The sequence below is a fragment of the Lagopus leucura genome, unplaced genomic scaffold (assembly GCF_019238085.1).
Source record: "Lagopus leucura isolate 7727_CA_CO unplaced genomic scaffold, USGS_WTPT01 Super-Scaffold_100043, whole genome shotgun sequence".
NCBI lineage: Eukaryota > Metazoa > Chordata > Aves > Galliformes > Phasianidae > Lagopus > Lagopus leucura.
In genome coordinates this window covers 2,485,672-2,508,920 of record NW_024962290.1, presented here as the reverse complement: position 1 = coordinate 2,508,920, position 23,249 = coordinate 2,485,672, and the positions used below count along the sequence as shown (strand labels likewise).

Genomic DNA, 23,249 nt, shown 5'->3' with positions numbered 1-23,249 from the left:
GCTTTGGTGGGGGGCTCTGCCACCGTTGCACCCATAGGTCACCCCTCTGTGCTGCAGCACGAAGTCAGGAGGATGCACGAGGGGGTGGGGGCACAGCAATGCAACGCCCCATGGAACCCGAGCAGCAAGCAGACCTGGAGCACATGGTATCAGAGCAGCTGCTCTGCACTGCAGCTGTCCCATGCACACCAGTGCTCTGAGCAGGGGATCAGTGTGTGTGTGTGTACGTGCATGCAGGGAAATCCTGGAAGGATTTCAGGACTGTGGTTGCCTGTCTGAAAATTAAACAATAGGTCTGTGGATGGGGAGGAATCGCAAAGGGAAGCACATACATGGGAACCCTGTGGCTGTGACTGGCAGGGGAAAAAATAGACTTAAGACAAAGTAAAACCAACCCAAAACAAACAAACCCCGTGCGCAAACCTCGCAAGCACTTGAAAGAAATAGCCGTGTGAGCAGCGTCTGAAATACACCCCATTACCAAAACAAACCCAGCGACCCCTGACGCTGAGTTTTCACACAGGGGTGGTTTCTTACTGCTTCTTGCAGGGAAGTTTACTTTTCAAGTATGTGTTACTTCAAAGCTGTCTGCCCTTTGCTCCGCGCCTTCGGATTCCTGGTGGCTGCCCGTACATCCCAGCAGCTCTGCAGGTCCTTTCAGTCCCTGAGCCTCAGAGCCCTGAAACACCACGGCCTTTTGGTCAGCTGGCATTCATTAGCACATCCTTCTTATCACACAGGTGTGGTTAATGATCCCAGGCAAGCTTGTACCTACATTTCTTAATTATTGCTAATTGACCACAGGGAGGAAAGTGAAATAAGCCCTGCATGGCTGCACGTGTTGCAGGAGCGTGGGACAAGCAGGTGCTGCAGCACAGCCCTGCCCTCTGCAATGATGCTCAGCTCAGTGGTTGACCAGCAGACAATGCAGTTAAAAATTTAATCCACCCTTTTTTTTTTTTCTTCTTTTCTCCTTCTTGATGAAGCCATCCCCTTTTATCCACATCTCTTGCATTTTTTATCGTGTTTTCTCACTCTTTTTTTCTGGCCACCATCAGTATTTACAGCACCTCTACCCCAGAATTGATGGAGCTCTTTGTTTTCCTCACTCTGATTCCAAACTCTTTTAAATCACCCTGGCAGCTCCCTCCCCTCCATCAGCACCCAGAAAGCTCAGCCCAACACAACACCCTTTGCTCAGGAGTTACGCAGCACAGGGTCACAGGACAAGGAATGGTGAAACAAATCATCCCCAGAGGCTCCTGCAGCTCTGCAGCTCCCGACACGGGGGCATTTGCTAAGCAAATATTTCACTGCTAGCAGAGCAGACGGAGAGACAGCTCTTCCCTATAGCCACGGGGATGTACAGGCAGGAGGGAGGGCTGCAGGGTGCTGCTGGAAGGCTCCCAGGGCCCAGCTGCAGGCACACAGGTCTGTAAGGCCCTCCTGCTTCACATGGGGCAGCCCCATGCAGTCTCACTGATGCTCCAGCAGCATCTCGTGATGCTCAAGCCCTGGCAGCTTGTGGGCTGGATGGTGTTTGCTTGCTGGAGCAACACTGAGAAATGCCTGTCTCCTTTAAATAGTTGGGGTCAGAATCTCTTCTCTTCTGCCATGAAAGGAATTTGAAGCCAGGTGCTTCAAGAGAGCCTGTGAAAGCTCCTAATGAGCACTCCTAAATCATGCGGCTAAAGAACTGGTGCTGAGGATGGAAGCAAAGTTTCTTTATCCTCCTCTCCTCCCCCTCCCCCCCCTCCCCGGGACCAGACTGTGCAACTGTTGCTTCTGTGCTTTGTGGGAGTAAAATCAAATGTCAAATATTCTGATTTGGAAGGAGTTGGCAATGGAACATGAAAGGCTCACGGAGAGCTCCAAAGGACTGCAGATAAATTGGAGAGAAGCAGACAGGGCTGGGATGGGAGCCAGGGGGACTGGGGAAGGACTGAGCTCCAGATTTTGGGATGAAGCAAATGCCTTCCCTCCGCATTCAGCATGGAGTTGCTCCGAGCATGGAGGGAGGTGGGATCAACACAGAAGTGACACGGATGTGCTGGAAGCACCTGTGTGCACATCACAGCTCACCGTGTGCTCTGAGCACAACCACAGTGCAAGGCAGAACGCTGCACCCATGCAATGGTTTCTTTCCTACCCCACAGCAGCACAGAGCTCAGGACTGCTCCCAGTCTGTGCCATGGGAGCACATCTCCTTGCTGAATCCCACAGAAATGCAGTGTTTATCAGATCAGTTTTGCCATAGGCACGTATCCTATTTCTTTCTTAGAAACCACAGACTGTGGGCAGCCCTTCCCAGCTCACACTCAGCACAGCTGCTCCGGTGCCACTTCACTGTGGCGCAATTCCATCTTATTCCAGATCTTCAGACTGCAGAATACATTGGAGCTGTGCATTCTCAGTACTTCCAAGGGCACTTCTCACTGCTCACAGCCTCAGCTTCGGCCTCTCTCCTCCTCATGGCATCGACTCCCTGCAGCCATCAGGCTCCAGACAGAGCACTCCAGAATAAAGGAAAAGCATTCCCCCCTCTATTTTGCTGAGCATTGCCAGAATTGGGGCAGTGGGGCTCAGTGGGGCTGACAACATCCACACTGTGTCAGTGTGGGGGCTCCTGGGCCCATGGCACACGCTCCCAGGGGGCAGAGGGCAGCTCCAGGGGGCGAGGGCTGTGCATGGAATCAGCATTGCAGGAGCACTCCATTCTTTGCTAACTCTCCTCATATCTTTTTGTTGCACAGTTCAGCACATCAGCTCCTTGTGTCCCTCCTGCAGCAGGTGGAGGTCCCCATGCACCAGGCGTGCAAAGCTGGCTGTTAACTCACAGGGTTAACCCAAGGCAACGCCACTTAATGGCATCCAGACGTCCTCAGATGTAACCCTCCTCCTGTCTCCACCACCCACGAGGCACCAGCTCTATAAATCTGAATTACACAGTGGTGAGTAACAGCCAATAAAACGCTCAGCAGTCAGTGAACCCAAAAGTCTGGCTCAGCACACGGGACTTCTGGTGTTGTTTTTGTCTCAGAGAACGGTGCAGATGAGATGTGCTCCAGCTGAGGTCCTGCCTTATTTACACCATTCTGGCTCCCCAAAGCTGCAGGCTCCCGTGTGCTGCTGGCCATAAATTTCCACTGTAATCTTTTTGGTTTGGCTTTCTACAGCCTTCGGGTTTGGCAATGTCCAACTCACACCACACCTACCTTAAGAGCTCTGCAAACACTAAAGATATGCTCCTCGTAATATCATGGTATAATATTGGAAGATAAAACTTGTTTATGACCACACAGAGCCAAGAAAGGATGTTGGCTGCCACCGGTGGGGGCTGAACCAGCCAAAGTGGCAAGGTGATGGTGGCATGGCAATGGTAGCATGGTAATGGTGGCAAGGTGATGGTGGCATGGCAAGGTGGCATGGTAATGGTGGCAAGGTGATGGTGGCATGGCAGTGGTGGCATGGTGACGGTGGTAAGGTGATGGTGGCATGGCAATGGTGGCATGGCAATGGTGGCATGGTGACAGTGGCACGGTGACAGAGTTATGGTGGCACAACGATGGTGTCACAGCAATGATAGCACAGCAATGATGGCACAGCACAGGCTCAGCGCTACCTGCATGGCAGCTGCTTGCACCACACTCAGTCCCACCTCTGTGCTCACCCTACTTACTCCCCAACACTTAAAATATATGGGTAGATCAAAAAATAAAGCCATCACAAAGGATGCTCGGATAAAGCTACGCAAAACTGCAGCCTGCCAAGCTCACTGCAGGGAACAGGCAGCCACGCCAGCAGCTCAGGAGCTCATTATCTGATCATTGATGGTTCCCATCCCCAAACCACATTTCCCCTGCAGCAGCCCAGCTCAGTTTCCAATACTTGCAGACAGCAATAAACCAGCAGAGAGCCATCCTCCATGTGCGCAGAGGACAACCTCCAGGCAGAGGCAGCTGAAGCTGAGCTCTGCAGTGGGGGATCACACAGCTCAGCCCCCTGGGTCCTTACCTGCCGCTCCGACATCACGTACAGGAACTTGTGGTCAATGGAGAAAGCCATGTCCCGGAGCACTGGGCTCCCGTCCTTGAAAACTGTCACCACCTCATACTGAATTCCACCATGGGGAGGGCCATCTGCTCGGATCTGGAAGAAGCACAACCACATTGCAGGTGATTTCATAGCAGCCAAATGCAGATTTTACTTCGGGGGGTGGAGGGGAAGAGGAAGAGGAAAAAATGAGAAAAAGGATCTCATTCCAACCCTCAGCTTGGGACCTGGAAGCAGAGCGAGGAGCTGGCAAGCAGAGCGCATGCAGGAGTCGGAGCAGAGGCTCTTTCTCCAGGGGCTCTGAAGTCATTTCCCCATCGCAAGAGAATGAAGGAGCAAGCTCTGTGCTGCGAGGTGAGCGCACAGATCACCCATGTGCCACGACTGCAGTCACCAAATGCAACTGCAAGTCGGCTCCTGAGCTGGAGCACTCCACAGCCTAACCAGGTTACTGCAGAGATGGTTCCTCTCCAGATGCATAACGAACAAGACTTAGACAACGCCACAGAAGCCTCCTAAGACACCACCTCTACCCAACCCCAGGCAGATGTCACTGCCATGCCGTATCTCCCGAGCAAGCAGAGTGCTAACACAGCCATACAGCTGCCAAGCCCCACAGCTGCAGGTCCCACACCTCCAGCAGCCAGCTCCATGCCTGCAGAGCTCTGCCCACGCTGTGACAATCCCCAGCGCCGCCAGGAACGTGCCGTCTCCTCCAGAAGTTAATAATTGATGGCCTTGGGGGCTGCACGAGGGGAAAGGGAGGAGGAGAAACAAACAGTTTACATTGTCTTTCCTACCAGGATTTGCATATTTGAAAAGCCCTTGGATTGCAACACGGTGCTGGCAGTGCTGCAGATGCTGGCTGTGTGCCACGTGCCGGGCTGGTGCCATGCGGTGACCCCGAGGCTGCAGAGCTGGGAGGTGGCTGCTGGGACTGCTAAAGGCAGAGCCTGATGTCACACAGGTGCCACTCCAGCAGGAAACACAGTAATATCCTCACACACACGCACAGAGGGGCTCCACTGAACCCCTGCTCCAAATAAACCCACTTCTAGGAAGCCCTGCTGATGCCTGTCGACACACAGAGACACGGGGTACACAGCTGGGTTTGGTTTCTGCATTTCTTTCCTCCTTCCTTACCTGATTTTTCCACGACACAAAAGAAGGGCATGGGAATGTGAGCAAAGGGAGAGCTGGCTTTGCACCCATGACACTTCCGACTCAAAAGCCCTGAGAACTCAGACAGCAAAATCCAAATAAAGAGGGTCACATCCTGCTTCAGTTGCACCTGTGCCAATGGGGACAACTCAGTCACTTCCCGAGCTGCTGGGAACCAGAGGTGGTTTGGACCTGCGAACCCTGTTGGGGCACCACCACAATCCTGCACCAACCCAGGGACACAGGGACAATGCCATGAAGTCACCTGAGGAACAAACAGCACTGCCAGAGTCAGCCGCTTCCATGCAAAACTCCTGATTAGCAGCCAGATGGGAATGGAAGCTGCGGACACAAAGGATCAGCAACCTTTGTACAAAACAACTGCTTTCCAGCGCTCCCTCGGGGGCACCGGCAGCTCGTTACATTGAGCTTCTTTCGAGTAATGAGGTCAGACAGGGCTAATGAAGAGAGATACCACCGGATGAGCCTCATGCAGTCCAATTCCAACCAGGAGCTGCGGTCAGGGCTGGAGCCAGGAGCACTGCCCTGAACGGCCCGGCTCCATGGGGCATCCTGCCTGGCTCTGCCCCATCCCATGGCCAGGCACTGGCAGTGCACCCTGCATCCAGCTGTGAGCCCAGCAGCTCCAGCTGTGAGCACCCCACACAGTGCCCGGGCAATAGGAGGAGATGCTGATGCTGGGGTGTTTCACTGCCTCCCTTCCTGAGAGTTCGGTTTCCATGACAACAGATGATGATGTCAGACGAGAAGAAGGATGATTCCTGTGCATGCGGAAGAAGAAAGGGATCACCTCTGCAGCAGGAAACTTCTCGTTGACGTCTGGAGGCAGAAATAATCCCTGTGCCAACCTTACAGGTGTCTTCCTGGCACTAAATACATATTAGTAAACATGGTGCCGCAGACACCAACAAGATAAAGGGTAAGGGTGATGAAACGGACCCTAGAGCTGCTCTTTTTAAAGGTCTGAGGTTTTGGAGGAGAGAGGGAAGTGCTCACTTCTGAGTGCCTGGGGAGCAAAGCTGACCCAGCATCACGATCCCAACCCGATGGGAGATGCAGGATGGGGCTGGGCTGAGGGCAGCCATTCTTCTCTGCGGCCCCACAGCCCTTCCTTGCAGTACAACCAGGATGAAGAGGCATGAGAGAAAATCACAGGGGAAGCAGCACTGGGCTGTGCAGAAATGAGTGAGTGCAGCACAACAGTGAGCAGTGGGTGCAGGGAGATGCCTGCAGTGCTGGCAACGCAAACCAAAGGTGATCAGGACAAGAGTCGTGCTCACTGTCAGGAGACAGGAGGGCAGAACACGGGCTCACACATTCAGGTGTGAATTGGAGAAGTCACCTGGGACAGACAGAGCACTTTCCTCAGCTGCTCTCGATGCATGTTTACAAATATGGCCTGAAAAGAGCCTAACGACATAATCTGCAAATCCCAGTATCAGCACTGGCTCAGAGCACCAAGCCCAGCAGAACGCCCCGCGTGATGAAGCAGAACACTTTTCCATTCAGGAAACCACAGTCCTTCAAAGGTACAGTGCAGATTTATGTGTCTAATACCCCCACAATGCAGCCTGCAGGCATAAGCTCTGCATTATCTTAGGAGATTAGCAAAATACTATATTGTGTCACGTACATGTTGCAGAGTAGCACCCACGGTGATAAGTGCATGAGCCATTCAGGGATCTAATTCAACGTGGAGCTCCCACATATGCATTGTGCTGAAGTTTCAGGTATTCTCCTTGCCCAGCTGGTACCCACATTTGGATTCCATTCCAGTTCCTCCCAGCAGGCTTCCATTAGAAGACACCGAATCTCTTTGTAGGAACTTTCCGTGATTAAATTACCTGTCTGCTTTCATTATGAGCGTTTCAATGAGGGTGGCTCTCGTGATGAAATGCTTGTGCTCAGTATTCCAAGGCTGCAGGGACTGATTCCCCATTCTGGATGCAAGGTCACCCGTCGGGTTGGTTGGGTGGCAGATCCCAAATCCTCTCCGTATGCCACAGCCTGGAGGAGCCCTGAGCACACCAGGAGGGTTGCTGAGATCACTGAGAATCACTGGGGTTGGAAAAGACCTTTAAGATCACCACATCCAGCCCCAGTGGGGTATTGGCTCTTTGTGTTTTACAGTGACAAAGCGCAAAGCCCAGCCAACCCTGCAGCCTGCCGACTGCTCCCTTCATGCTGGGATTTCCAACCCTTCGGGGCAAATGCCATCAAACAACATTGCATTTGCATAAAATGGATGCTTCTCCTGGAGCTGCATCGGCTCTGGGAAGGCGCACTGGAGCGTTACTGCATCTACTGCCTGAAATAGAAAAAGAAAACAAGAACAGCCCTCACGGCCAAGGTGCATCTCTGCAGAATTGCCATTTTTTTTGTCATTTAAGGCTGCATGTTTTGGCTCTTGGGCATTTCCCATTACAGCTTCCTGTAAAGCTCCAGGATGGATTTTTGCTGGAAATTCTGCAGGACTGAGGCTGGCAGCAGGGCTCAGCAACAGGATGGAGCAGTGAGGTCTGGGCTGTCCTCCCCTTCCTCCTCCATCCACAGTTCTGCAGGGTTTCTCCTACCCCAACCTGGCACCGAGGGCACTTCTTACAAGCCAGACACTCAGCAGAGCAGAAGATCCCAAGGACAGGATGAGATAAATAAATACCAGCCCAGATCTTCTGTGTGCTCCTCCACCAAATCATCTTTGTGGAAGGGATTTATGTTTCCTAATCCAGTTTAATTAAGCTGGGCTGTACACAACCACATCCAAATGATGAGGTGAGATGCTCGGATGGAGCACACTTCCTCGTGGCATCAATGCACCCAACAGCCCATGCTGGTTCCTCTGCCACAACTGGGAACAGGCACAGCAGGCTGCAGGAGGGGAGAACCCAGAACAGAAACTGCACATCATCTCTAGATGAGAAGTTTTCAAGAGCCCTTCAGGCCCTTTATGAAATTGTTCTGCATGTGAAGTACCTCTTCAGCTGCCAGTGAGCACTGCTGGCATTGGGATGCTTTGGGATGCCCTGGGACTGGGTCAGAGCCACTTGCACATCATTGATAAAGCAGAGGGAAGTGGAGATTTGCTGGGGATTGCACAGTGAACTCATAGCAGACCTGTTGCATGGGGCTGTGCTCACACCACCAGGCAGCACCCCAATGCAGCACTGCCTGTTCCCCTCCATGTAGCACCCCCGTTCCCATCTGGGCACCCCCTATTCTCACATTCAGGAGGACATGAGGAGCTCAGGGACAGCACAGGCTGATGGGGCACACTGCTCTCCATGTGGGAAGTCCTCCCTTTGAAATTAAAGTGAAACAGTAATCCCATTACATATCTTTCCCTTAAATCACAGACATGTCCGTGAGGAAGTTAAAGACAAGCCTTACATGCATGTTCAATTTAAATCAGCATATCCAATTAACTTCATTACCTGGAGGCCCCCTCGCATTCTAGTCTCTTTCTCTCCTGTCATCTTTTCTTTATGCATTTTTCCCCAAACTGGGACAGAATCCATCTGTCTTGGTGAGCATCACCCTTATTTCTATCCCCGTGGGGAAGACCTACAGAGAGATTCATGGCAGAAAACACACTGATACCAGACTGGGTGGCTATGGAAAAAGGATCCACTCTCCTTGGGAGGAGGAAATCCCTCCTTCCCAGAGCTGCAGTGCAGAAACATTAAATACACCCGCTGATCCCCACTGGGCTGTCCTCACAGAGCTCCCCAGGATCACTGGGGAGAAGCAGCACTTTATAAAGAGCTCCAGCAGTGTGCAGGCATTGCAGGGGAACTGCAAGCAGGAGTTTTTCTTGGGTACTGTGGTACCACGGCTGCTCCTTCCATCGACACAGACTCAGGTTTGTCTCTTGCAGAGTGAGAGTGCAGCGAGCAGGACGGCAGGCAGCGAGGTACAGCACAGCAGTGGGGGGGACAGCAGTGAGCTCATGCTGATCAGCCATCATGACCCACATTATTTATAGATCTGATGTTCCTGCAAATCCAATACTCATTGTCAAAAACGTCTCTGCGTTTGTCTTTCACACCCACACTTGTTTCCCAGCTCCTCTGCTCTGGCAGTGTTGCTAAGTGGCTCCGTCACCACCTGGAAGCAGGAGCGCTCCCTGGGGTGCAGCACATGGGAACAAGGGGCAAACCCACCAACCTGGCAGCAAGCAGCACCAGTGAGCTCAGCTCCACAACCCCAGCACCGAGGCTGCAGAGCTGCTCCCAGGAGCAGGGCTTTCTTCCCACCTGCTCCCCTGCATGAGGGCTGCAAGCCTTCTGCACGTGCAGCTGAGGTGAGGAGAGACCTCGCTCTTATCATCTTCAAGGGTCTGAGACCATCTGCAGGGAAGGCAAGATACGTCAAAAACAAAAAGAAAACGCTGCCCTTCCTTCTGTCCTAAAGCTTCAGCTGCACTCCACAGGCTCTCATAACAATGATGATGAAGATCTCAGCCGTTTGAGCATCCCCTGAGAGTCCCAAATGTTGGACACTAAAGCTCAAAGCACTGTGAGCACACCCAGACCTGCCCATGCCCCCGCCAGCACTGCCTCTCCTGCCCTTATTTCCTTCTTCCATCCTTCTGCAGAGCAGATCCTGCAAGGTAAAACAGGGAGGGTGGCACCGAGGCACCACGCAGAGACTAATCAGCAGCCCCATGTCTGTAATTTATTACTGTGTGAGAGGCTCACCAGAACAAAGCTGCCAGTTCGGGAGATCATTCCCCTAAAAGACTTTTTATTTGAAAAGCTGTCAGCTCACACCTTGTCACAGCCCTACTTGCAGCAGCACAACTTGAATGACGTGCCACCTCATGCAAATGAGCTGCTAATTAATTAATCAGCGTTCTTCCGGGGATGGATTCATTAGGAGCGGGTCTGGGGGAGGGAGCCAGGCTGGGTCACCTTCCTCTGCAGTGCATCTGCAGCACTGGGTCCAGCACCCCATGTGCACATCTTGGCTGAAGCTGCAGCAGGAGGCAGACCTGGGGGCATGGAGGGCTCAGGGATAGACTTCTGGGATGGAGCAGAGACAACTGCATCAGCTCAGGGCTGCTGGTCCTGCACCTTCCAGCAGCATCGAAGCACAGCCCATCAGAAGCAGAGAGCCTAAGAGCATCCTGCAGGTTTGTCCCCCTGGAAGAGGAGAGCTTGGGGCACATCTGCAGCTGTTACAGAACCCCTTCACTTCTAAGTCATCCTCGAATAAAGAGCCGCAATGTGCAATGACTTCCCTTTTCTTTTGTCAGCCATAAGCACCCTTCTCCCTTTACATCCCTGTATTATTTTTAAAGAGGAGGCTCCGTGCTGCTCTGGGAAATGGGAAGCACTGAGTGCTGCTTGCAGGCTTTATGTTTTGGCACAGAGTGAAGAAATCATCAAAGAGGCTGAGTGTTGGCCTCAGAGAGCCAGCAATGAGCTGGGCGTCTCTGCATCACAAGAGCTGCGCTCTCCTCGCTGCAATGTGCTCCTCCACCCTCTGCCATTCCTCCCCAACTTACCCTGCTGCTTTCTGCTGCTTTTATCAGTTCCTTCCCTTACAGTGGGAAAGGGAATGAAAGGCAGTGGTTAAAGCAGCCCCAGTGAGGGTGGAGGGAGGGAGGGACAGGGGAGGCCCAAATGGATTCTGCAGTGAAAGTGTCCAAGCTGCTGTAACTGAGGAGAAACATCCACCAGTTCCATCAGATCATCTGTTCCCATTTCTGTGCTGTAGGAACAGCACTTCTTCACTTTAATGGGGAAAAAAGGGAAGGTTGGGCTGGGGTGCTGAGTTCCTCCAAGTCTTCTGTGTCTGATAGGAAACAAGGGGGGAAGCACAGAACTGGTGTTATTTATGGGGATGGAGGCACTGGGGAAACGCTCAGTGTTGCCCAGGTCCCTGAGCAGCCCCGGATCTGCACTCCTATCCCTTCCAGATGAACAGTGTGCAGCGTCACCACCCACGTGCCACCCCCCGCAGCAGCACATTTCACACCAAAGGGATTGCTCTGGCTTAGTTTGGTTTGCTGACCTCAAGCAGCTGCATAAAATGGAATAAAAGCCTCTCAGACAGATGGGTTAACACAGGGCTCGTTCCAACGGAGCAGCCATTCTCCCTATGGGGAGATAACCCCTCACAGTGCCACATGGAAGCTCTGCTTTGCCCTCGGCCAGCTCTGGCCGGCAGGTGGAGGCAGGAAGTTCCTCAGGAAATATCATTCCCTTTCCTCATCGCAAACACCATGGAAGAAATATGTTTCAAATGAGCTGGGCTTCCTGCACAACACCACCGCGAGCCAAAGTGCACACAACCAGAGGCCAAAGCCTACAAGGAAATAAAAGAACCCGATTTTTGTTATCTTGTAGCTCCAAAAGCTTCAGTGTTACTGATCAAATCTCACCTTGTTCTGTCAGAGATGTGAGAGAATTTCAGAGCCCTGAGCCCCACTTCCATTGGCAGCAATGGGGCTGCCCCACAACCATTGCCCACCCCACAACCGACTGCTCACACCAATTGAGCCAATCCATCCTTGTGCCCAACCCCACGTCGCAGCCGTGGCCCAACATCAGCAGCAGGAGATGGGCTCAGGATGGGGCTTGTGGATGGCAGAGATGCAGCCACACCACGCTGCTGTAATTGACCTGTAGATAAACACATGGCTTCCACCCTAATCCCCTGCAGCCTCATGAACATCAGCTGCGCTAAATTTTTCATGTAATTAAGAGAAAAACCCTAATCCAGTGTAATTAGCTCCCCGATTGCCAACGGCGGGCAGAGAAGCACTGTTTGAACAGCAACTCAGGTCTAGCTGGTTAGGCAAATACCGCGTGCGGTTCAATCACTGAACAGAGGCAACACCTCTCTGCTGTCCTCCAGGTCCGTGATCCTCAGCAGCACTGAGCAGTTCCACAGCAGCAGTGGGGCTGATGTCCTCAGGACTGCTCCTCCACAGTGACAACCACAAAGAGTCACTCACAAATTGAGCAAACCAGGTCCCCAGGAGCCGCAGCAGCGGCTGGCTTTGGGTCTGCTCCCCTGCCCCCAGAGCATCCCTCAGTGCTGCTACCCAGGGCTTCGATGCAGACGTGGTCCAGCTGTGAGCAATGCAGCTCTCACAGGGACATGTGTGGCCAGAATCCATCCCAGGTGCTGTATGACCTCCGGGGGCATTTTTCTTCTCCATTCATCCAAACAGAGGCAAAGTCTCATGGGTGAAGTGTTAGAAATTGGGAAAGTGGAAGCAGATGGGTGAGGAATGGAGAACGTGGATGTCTGTGCCAGGGAGAGCAGAGAACACAGCCAGGATGTGCCTTCACCAAACCATCCAGCAGGCTGGAATGACTGGGGCTGCTTAATGATTGGGAGCTCAGACGATTGGGCTCTGGGCTGCCCATCTCTGTTTCTCTGCCCCCCATCACACTGCTGCTCTGTAAACAACCCGGCACCGAGCAGAGCGAGCAGCTCCTTTGCATCAAAGCCAGGGAGATTTCTTTATACAAAAACGAGCAAAAATTTATCAACTCAAAGCTCCTTTTAAAGAGAAGCCCCCGAGGAGAGCAAGCCCAGCTGCTTGCCTGCATTGCACTGAGCCAACCCCCCCCCCTCCTGCCTCCCTTCAAACCAGCACTGCTCACACAGCCGAGCTGTGCCCGATGGGCTGCGGTTGGAGCGGTCACAGCAATGTGGTCTATTTCATTTCTCAGCCTCTCAGTAATTCCTCCAGCTTTGAGTCAGCTTTGGGGAAATTCTTCCTGCCAAAATCCCACTAACACCCTTGTGTCACTGGCGTGGGAGTGTGTTGACCGGTTTGTGGTCTCTTTGCCTTCTATCCAACACAAATTCTTCCCTCAATCCCCAATAAAGCAAGGCAATCAGAGGCCCATGGGAGCTGCTATATGAGCTGCATGTGGTTCATCCGGGTGCTGGCTGCTTTATTTCTCCCTTTCCCCCTTCTAAGTCCAGCAGGGCACAGCCAGGACCAGCCCAGCTCTGCTTGGAACCAGCAGGGGATATGCAACAGAGCTCCAGCACCTTCTGCCTCTGGCTCATGTTGTCAGAGCCACAACACAGCCATGGCACCTCCATTTCCATCACATTTATTTCCACAGAGCCTCCTCCCTACAGCCAGCTTTTTTCCCTCATAATTCCATCTGTATTTAATCCCAGGCAAACACAAACAAAACAACCCAAGCAACGATCTCATCTCCCTAAGGCCGTCACTTTCTACATCGGTTACAGCCAACTCCAATTAGCAGAAAAGCAACACGAGGAGCTCGGCACGCCGCTGCAGCGCTGGGAACACAGCAGCCCACACTGCCTTTCCCCAGCCTGCCCCTTCCCTCCTGCAGAACGTGCCCTGTCATCTGCTGCAGACAGTGTGTGTTGAGCTCGGGGCCGGGCAGGGCGCTGGTGGCCTCATTAGCACAGCTCTGTGCACCCACACCTGCAGGCGACCTGCATGCTTTGATTTATAAGAGGATCCCAAAGCCTCTACAAGTGCTCAGGGGAAGTTTTCTCGGTCACTCCAGCCTATTAACCTGCACTTGAGGCAGCTCTTCTGCAGCCCTTGCTGTTAACCACTTCCCTGCCAGGCTGACAGCGGGTGCTCAGGTTGGATATTGGGGGAAATTGCTTCTCTGAAAGAGCGGTGATGCACTGGCACAGCTGCCCAAGGAGCAGTGAAGTCACCATCCCTGGAGGGATCCCAGAATCATGGAGATGTGGCACTGCAGTGGGCACGGAGGGGTAGGCTGGGGTTGGATTTGGGGATCTCAGAGGTCTTTTCCACCAGGAATGACTCTGTGGTTCTATGATTGGCTCTATGATCTCAGCCCAATGCTCCCATCCCTGCCCAGGACATGGCAGCTCAGCACACTGCTGCAAACTCAGCTCTTTCGTGTGAGCAGACAGCTCTTCCTCCATCAGCAAGCTATTTCGGGCAACGGTTTCAAATGGAAATCTGTGTTTTATTAATTACACGTCTGCGTTGCTGCAGAACCCTTTCATGTGCTTCCCAGCTGTATCAATCTGCAGCCATGAAGGAAAGCATTAAACCCAGCATCCGCAGTGTGGGATCAGCCCAGGCTGTGCCCCCACCTGCAGCCTGACAGCCCCACTGTCACCCTGGGCTCCAGTGGCTGTCAGAGGGATGCACTGGGGACAGGGGAGGACCAATCTCATCGCTGAAAACCCTTCCTCCAGCAGCTTGCCAGCATCAGGGCTGGCTCTGCTGTTTCCCTTGTATTCCTTTGCTCATCTCCTGTTGCGCATAGGCAGCTCTTCAGCAGCTGAAAAGGATTTCCTCAATCCATGCCTTTTGCTGCCATGTCAGAATATCGGAAAGCAGTGTCTGCAGGCAGAAGGATTTATCCACCTGTCCTAACTGCAGAACAGATTGGCTGTAAGGACGAGCGGGGTTGTGTGGGTGCATTAGCGAGCAGCTTAGCACAGGTGCTGGCAAAGCAGCCAGCCTCACTGCGTTACTAGGAGAAGTTGAAGCGAATTTTAAGGCAGCTCTCATCACGTCATTTTCCCAAAGCCAAATTCCTTGCTGCTGATATTGTTTCGGTGAAACCTGCGGCCCCCATCAGCACTGGGGAAGCTGCAGGACAGCAGTGGTCCCCAGCCCAGCAAACAGCAAACCTCTCTCAGCAGGAAGCTCCAGGCACGATATTGAGGTGTTCCTGGGACAGAGCAGCAGAAATGGGCTCTGCTTTCCCAAACTGCCCTCAGTGCACAGCTGAACAAGAGGGGCACGAGGCTGGAAGCGTTCCTTCCCGTGCAAACAGACTTGCACTTGGAGTGCACAGAAATCAAAGCAACAAAAGGTCTCTGCAGCCAACTGCAGTGTAGCTGACAAACAGGCTCGTCACTTTGTGCCTCCATCTGGCGGGGACATACTTTCCATTTCAGCAAGTGCTAGAATGGGTGGACAGCAAAGGGAAATGTGAAAACAGCAAAGAAACGAGAAGAATGAAAACCTGCGGGACAACACTGCTGCCCTGTTATGAATACTGTGCAGCTATTCATATGAAAATTCATACGGCTGCTACTGTTGCATGCACTCTTCTTACACAGCATGAAATTAAAATTCCTCTTTGGTATCACGTTGCCAGCACTACGGAGCAACTTCAGACCGAGCGAGCAGACAATTCCTCCTTTGGCTTCCCCAGCCGGGATTGAGAGCTGCTGGGGTGAGGGAGATGAGTCTATTGCCCACGGTAAAAAAATGCTGCTTCCAAAATAAATCCCACCAAAGTGCTGCTGGCCCGGAGTGTGGCTGCTGGTGTTCATTTCGCAGCGCAGTTTCACATGCATAATTCCCCCCAGGCCCTCCCTGCCGCTTCCCTTCTTATCTCCCCAGAACAAACTCTGTGCGCGGGCTCATTTCAAGGAGAGCTTCACCCACAGTCCAGCCAAGTGTCAGCGGATCTGCTGGAAATGCAAATGGAGACGATCATGCAAAAGAGTCGGGCTTAGAGATGGGCGGACGGGGGCAAGAGAAGGCAAAGAAAAGCCGACAGAAACAGGCGGCGAGGAACAAATCTGCCTCCTCAAGTTGTTGATCGCTCGCACACGGGCTCGCTGAGCATGGACAGGTTCTCAAAACCACGCCAGGCCCATTGATTTTTCCCTGCTGAGCTGTCAGGTGCCTCTGAAATGCAGCTCCCAGAGCTCCCCCAGCAGCACGTGGCATTTGGGTGCATCACCTCACTCTGCTCAGCGACAGCAGAAGGAGCGAAGCACGGGGCTGAGCTCCGGGGATGGGTTTCAGGAGTGCAGCCCTCGTGTCTGCATAATGGCAACGCATCTCAATGCATCTGGCAACACCTCCCTGCCCTCTGCTGTGGGTCTCCTGCAGCTCCAGCACAACACCCCCATGCTGGGGTCTGGGAGCAGGGAATGGGGCTTTCCATGCACTGTGTTGGAGGAGGTGATCACTGCTGCTCTGCAACCACCAGAGATGAAGCACGGAGATTTACAGGCAGGGAGAGGGGTGGCTGAAGCTCCGCCACAAAATGCTTCATTATCATGGAAAAAATCACTAGGTTTGCTCATTATGCACGCAGAGAAACAGCAAGCACGAGGAGAGAACCTATCCGATGTGCCGTAACGCGATGCAGAATTAATCCCCCCTAGGTTACAGAATTCCTCATAAATCGCAAATGGGACAATATCCACTGCATTACATTTTATCACACTTTCTGTCAAAACATCCCCTGCCGGGAGCCTTTCAGTGATGCTATCACAAGCACAGCCTTATTTGGGGAAGAAGAGTTGAACTCAACAGCAGCAAACCATCACTGTGAGGCTGGCACAGACCCTTCCAGCAGTGAGTGGGGTCTCGTTCAGTGCAGCTCTATCTTAATAACGACATCTTCCATTTCTGCTCACACCTATATAAAGCATGTTTGCTATTTAGTGTTATTAATAGGAATGCTAATGCAAGCTGGCTGCCGTGCCCCAGCGCATCCCGAGGGAGTGCACAACACTTCACAAATGCATCCAGTGGGGAAAAGTTCTCCAGCAAAGTGGCTGCTGCTGTGGGCTTTGCTCTGCGGCACGCTTGCAAGGCTCTGTTTTTTTTGCTGGGCACTGAACCGAAAAGAAAAGGGTCTGATTATCTCCTCCAGCACCTTGGTGGCGACCTGGAGCAGTGACCCTTTCCTGTCACTCTCCATTTGCTCTGTGTGTTTTGCACGAGGACGGGGCAAAGCCGTGCCATGGGCACAGGCTGCAGCTGTACACAGTGCAGAGGGCCATGCTGGGGTTGGGGTGCAGCGATGGAGGCAATGGGATCCAGGTGGGACCTCCAAAACCAGTTGCAGCCATTCCCATGGGCACACCGCTCCGTCCTCCTTTTCCAGACGTTAAGTTTGTTTCATTTTCTATCCTGGTATGTTCTCTGCGGGGCCGTGCAAAGGGAACAGAAAGCACAGAAGTGGTGGAGGGATTTGCTGTGTATTGCTGCAGCATGAATAAATGATGCACAGGTCCCCACTGCTATCTGAGCAAAAACGTTGAGTAGAAGAAGGCAAGAGGAGGCGTGAAAGGCTCTGGCACAGGTTTCCCTTGTGCTCTGTACAACTGCAGCTCCTGATCTCCTCAGAGCACCACGTTTTCCCACCGCCCCACACCACACAGCTTTGCTGGGCACGAGTTTGCTCCCTGCAGGAACCCACCCTGCTCCCTGCAAGCAGCACAGAGGAGCACACACGTGCACATCCCCGTGTACATGCGTGCTATGATAGGTGCAATTTCAAGCAATTTCCCTGCCAGTCTCTCTGCAATCTCATGTAATCTCCTCCCAAAGGGAATCAAAGACCCCATGGTGCCTTTGCTTGGCCATAAAGAATACAAATCACACCCCGACAGCCCTGAATAATGCAGAGTGGAGCAGCAGAAGTGGGATGGTGGGGGGCTCCCTGCTCCCACCTCCTATTGCTTTGCCTCCATGTAAATGCCACAGGCACTGACCTGCACGTGCCCACAGTTCTATGCACAGTTCCTGGGAGCAGAGGCACAGCACGGGCTGCTTCCTCCTGCCTGCTACCAAACAGCAGCAAGACCAGGCATTACCAATATCTCCTCTTCATAACACAAACCACAGCTGTTTAACATTCCAGTTGGCAATCTCACAAGAGCTTCAGAGCTCAAATGCTTTGCGGTCCTTGATTTAAGGTGCAGCGTGCTCCCATTGCAGCTGGCACCTGAATGCCCTCAGCGTGCTGGGTCTCACCCCATGGGTGTGCTTAACACCCATGTGCTTAACACCCATTAATGAGCCCAGGCTCATTGCAAACCATGTCCCTCCTGAGCAGCACGGGGTGCCCTACAATGAGCACCACCACCAGGAAAAGCAATGGGAAAGGGAAGTGCAGGGAGGCAACAGAAAGGAGAGGGAACAACCACAAGTGGGTTTTACATCGCCGTTACAAAGTGGGAGACAGCTCCCCCCAGGGCACAAAAACTCCTGTAAAATCTTTTTTTTTCCCCCCCCTTTTTTTTTTTTCTCCTTCGTTTCAGTCTGACAGAGCGCTGCGGACTGAACACAGATGTGCTCATTCTGGGATCTTGCTGTAACCTAAACCACAATTCCCTGCTAAGCTGTTCCCACATTTGTGGATTGATGTGTCCAGATGCCAGCACAACCTGCAGAGCTGCTCCTCCTGGGACCGGCGGCCAATTCCCAGCACTGTCAATCTCCTTTTCATGGACAAAACCAGCAGGAACAGCATAGCCAGGTAGGAACATGACAGCCTGGGGTAACTGTCACGTACTAGAGAAGGGATGCAATATTTATCTGCCTGGGCACATGGGAGATGCATGTGCCTACAGAGCTGCGAGCATATGGAGCCACAGCAGCAGGTGAAAGTGGTGGGGAGAATCTGGGAGAGCAACAACCAAATGAGGAACTGCAGACCTTGGGAATCTGAGCTGTTTCTCCTCACTAAACCCACAAGCTTTGGAAAATGATTCCCTGAAAGCACGTGCCTTCAATCTCACTTAAATTCCTCCTTCAGTAACAGTGCTTGGATAAAAATCCCCCCATGTAGCCCAAACCCCATGGCCATGGGGCACAGAGAGGGGCTGGGAAGAGGCTGTGAGCACAAACTGCCAGTGTTGGACACAGTGCTGCTCTGAGCTCAGACATCATGCACCACGCACAGGGACACGGGGAGGATGCTGGCAGCGATGTGCAAAGAGCCGAGCATCCTTCTGGGCCACGACATGCAGATCCACCGAGAGGAGATAAACTGAAGGCAGCCGAGGGGTAGGCTGATATTTAGTCAAAGTGCATCAAAATCAGCAGAAGGGCTTATTTCAGGACTGATGGGAAATAGACCTTGTGCTTGTAAAGGATTAATGCATATAAACAGCCAGAGAGCTGCCCAGCCCCTTTGTGACTGGAAGAGCTTCCCTGAGAAGGGACTGAGATCCTGAGAGGGGAAACCCAGGGGACACCCATAAGGAGCTGCCACCATCGATGCACATCAGGAGAGAAACCACAGCCTGTGGGCTCTCGGCCACGCCAGCTCATGCTGCATTCATCCCCAGCCAGGTCACGAGCTCAGCACTGGCCATGGCCCAAACGATGCCAATAAAAACACAGACAGATGAACAGGCACAGAGCAGCTGCTTGGGAAGCTTGGGGTGAAGGCGGGTGGGGAGGGAGGAATTAAATTAATCCCTTCATTATCAACCCGACCCCTGGAAAAATCTGAAGGAATGGCTGTGAAGGTTCACGGCGGAGCACTGAAGGCAGGAGATCAGCTAACACAGCATCTGCCAGCCCAGACGGGCTCGGCTCTAATCCCCCTCTCCAGCTGGGACGTGGCCACTGGGAGCCAGCAGGGCACTGGGAGCTGTGCTGAGCTGGGCTGTGTCGTGTTGTGCAGTGCTGAGCTGAGCTGAGTTGGTGCACAGCACTGCCAATCCCACCCGAGAATCACACAACAGCCTGAGTTGGAAGGAACCTTTAAAGGCCATCTGGTCCCACTCTCTGCAGTAAGCAGGGACACCTACAGCTCAATCAGGTGCTCAGAGCCCCGTCCAGCATGGAGCATCTGCAGGGATGGGGCACCACCGCCTCTCTGTGCCAAAGCCCCACTGTCCTTACTGTAACAAACTGTTTTCTTATATCCAGTCTAAATCTCCCCTGTCCAATCTAAATCCCCCCCCATGTCCTTTTTTAAACCAGAAGTGGCACAATACTGGGTGAAGGAACGTGGTTAATGTGCATGGTGAAGATGGGTTGATGGCTGGACTCGATGCTTTTCTTTAACCTTACTGATTCCTGATCCCATTCCTGCCACCAATGAGTACTTGGGTGGGCTGGAGGACAAAAAAAGGGGAAGGGGGAAAGGAAAAAATCCCACTCTGGTTTATATCTCAAAGCGATTTAATTCTGAAGGAGAATGGCCAAGGGAGATCCCTGCACACCTGGGGGGAGGATCAGCAGCGGCCACTGTGCCGTGCCATGCCCAGTGCTGAAAGCAGATTTATCTGTGAGAGAATGAAGGCAAAAGGCTCCCAGAAGGGACAAGTTCCAAACCCAGTTCCTAGGCTCCTCCAGGTCTCTTCTAATCCCTCTCAAAACCATCAGCATTGTGGGATGGAAGGGAGAGCCGAGCCAAGTGGCCCTGGGCACAAGGAGAGGCTATGGGTTGGGAGGTGTCAGAGGGCTGAAGAGGGATGGGAAGGGCACAATGGGAGCAGTGTGGATGCCTGAAGATCGCTGGTGGCATCACGCAGCTGAAGGCCATCAGATAAGGTAACAGCAGGACTGGGGGCACAGTGGATGCCTGACCACACAGGGAATGAGACCAAAACCCAGAGACTCATTTTTCACAGGGCGCTGAGCAGCCATTAGACATTAATGACTTCTGGCACCCGGTGCCCTGGGTCAGATTCCAATCGATGACCCCAAGTGAAGGGTTCTGCCTTCCCCATCAGCACCCCTGGAGAATCCTGCACTGTACTGAGGGACCTTCCCTGGGCAAAGGGTGACCCCACCAACATGCATCACAGAGAGGAAGCTGCTTCCCCGGGAGGAATCAAAGCCTCATTGACACGTGAATTATGAATGAAACCTTAAGCTTTTAAACTTTTAACCTGTGCATTTCTAAGAAAGTCTTAATTTAGCCAGAGATGCGGGAGGGATGAACAATGGTGCAGTGGAAGGTAGCAGGCTTTTAAAACACGCCCTGGGTGAAGATGAATATTTCATGCAGTGAGCCATTCCCAAAGGAAAAATGAAATCCTGACCCCACTGCCCAAAGCTGTGGGGCTGTGACAAGACCTGGGCTCTGCCTGGGCTGCTGTGCTTCTCAAACCTCGTACCAGAGCCCCATGATTTAAATCCTCTCCAGCTTTCTCTCTGCTGGAAATCACCCAAAAACTGCCTCACTGACCAGGGCTGAATGGGATTTTGTTTATTTTCAGGACAACTGTGGGCACGCAGCAGAGCTGGCACAGGGCTGGGAGCTGAGCACAGCCGGGAGCAGAGCATACAGAGAGCTGAGCTGCTGCTGCCCTGCAGCCACCCCCAGCACCAGGGGAGAAGGACTGGGCAGAAGGACTGCAAAACCCACCCTGAGAACAGAGAGGGGAGGCTCTTATAAGGCAATACATAGCAGGAAAATCACCTTTAGAAAACTATCCCTATGTGGCATGATGTCCCTCCATCAGCAAACCCAAGCTGGCACTGTTATATGGGCACAGGTACATTTGGATTTGAAGCCTTTCATACATCAGAGCATCACTGCCAGACTCATCAGTGCTCAAAACTTCCCTTACATTTTAAGTGTTCGGAGCTTAAAGCAACCACACACAGTCCAGCTGCCCAAGAGAATGCAGCCTGGGCTGGGGGGAGCAATGGGGGGTAATGGGGACTCTGCCTGGCTGAGCCAGAAGAGCTCCCCTCCTATGGAGGAGGGAACAAAATCCATCAGTCAGCCCCAAATGATAAATAAAAGAGATGAAAGTTGGTGTGAAACTAAACAAAGCCCCAGGTGGCCCCCTGCCTGGGGCACTTCTGCTAATTTTAGCATCCCTGCTCCTCCCCGGGCTGTTTGGTTCAATGACTGCTGGGTTTGGAGCATTTACTTTGCTGCGAGTGCCCACAATGCTGAGCACAGGGATGAAGTGAGGCCCGAAAAGCTCAGCCAGGTGCCCTGCAGGGTCTCAGGGCTGAGCCACGAACCCCAACTCCCAGGGCAGCAGCAGAGGCCAGGGGGAGCGCTTTGTATTTATTCCACGGGAGAAAAAAAGCAGCAGCCTCTCAGAAGCATCCTATACAGCAGAATGTATTTAAATACCTAATGAAGGAATAAATCTGCGAGAGGCAGACATTTACTGCATCCTCCCTTCACACAGAGTCTTTGTGCGGGTGCAGGGCCACGGCTGCACCTGTGCTGCTGGGTGATGGATGTGACCACATCCCATTGCGGGGGCTCTACCTGTCAGGGGGATATTGAGCACTCCCAGGCTGCACATCCATCCCAGCAGCATCCTGCATACCAACACAGTGCAGCTCCCAGGGCTCTGCAGGGGTAGAGTGCAATGCGTGGAGATGTGGGACTGCAGGCGGTGTGTTTGTGCTGGGATGAGCTGGGATGATGGTGAGGCTGAGCTGTGCAAAGCAAGGGTGGGTGTGCAGAGTGCTGGGTGGGCACTGTGCAGAGCTGCAGAGTTTCGTGGCACAGTGGCAAAGGCTGCTCATAACATGAACTCAGGGGTTTACCAGAGGGAATAGCAAAAAGAAATTAAAAGCTGCAATGCTTTCCCTACAGGGCAGGCAGGGAGCAGCCAACATTTTCCCTGACTCCCCTCTGTCTCTGCCTTGTGTTAAAACTTTCAGCACCAGATAACAGCATTCGGTCCTGCTGCCATGGGAGATGGCCAGAGATGCTCTGCAGGGCTCAGCCAGCCTGGATGGTACAGAACACTACAGCCCATCAGAGCTTGCTGCCAGAGCAGATGTGGAGCAGGAGCTACCATCAAGCTGCACTATGAACACACACAAGCATCACACTGTGTACCTGGTTCTATCAGAGCTATTGCTCCACACCAGCACAGTCTGCAGTGGTTTTGCCCCATCTCTGCAGCCAATAAAAGTCAGTGTAAGGTGCTGGGGATGAGATACAGGAGCTCAGCTGCCAGATTCACATTTTGCATTTGAGGAAACTAAGCATTCCAGCAAGCATGCAAAGCAGGCTCTGTGATGGAGCAGCAGCAAAGCAGCACAGCGTGTGCACTCAGCCCATCTCCAGCACCAGCCCATCCCCATCCAGCATTTGGTTCCAGTTTTACCTCCCCACCCCCAAAAGCATCCAACCTCCCCCCGTCCTCTGCCTGCCCTCCTCCCCCCAATACCAAAGGTCAGCAGTGCTGATATGCAGGGGTCAGCAGGAAGAAACGCAGCGGGGTCAGGGGGGAGGGAAGCAGCAGGCTGGAATTTCACTTCTCCCCAATCATTTGCTTCCATGAAGCAGCAGCCAGAGCCCCTAAAAATGCAGGGCAGTGGG

General features: G+C 52.9%; 1 protein-coding gene across 1 annotated transcript in view; it reads right to left on the bottom strand.

Moving 5' to 3' along the window:
- PLXNA2 (plexin A2) overlaps positions 1 to 23,249 on the bottom strand; it is a 210,560-nt gene that overhangs the window by 58,212 nt on the left and 129,099 nt on the right. Inside the window, exon 5 of the mRNA XM_042884112.1 lies at positions 4,015 to 4,149. Coding sequence (XP_042740046.1) covers positions 4,015 to 4,149 — 135 coding nt within the window. The remainder of the gene's footprint in view (positions 1 to 4,014; positions 4,150 to 23,249) is intronic.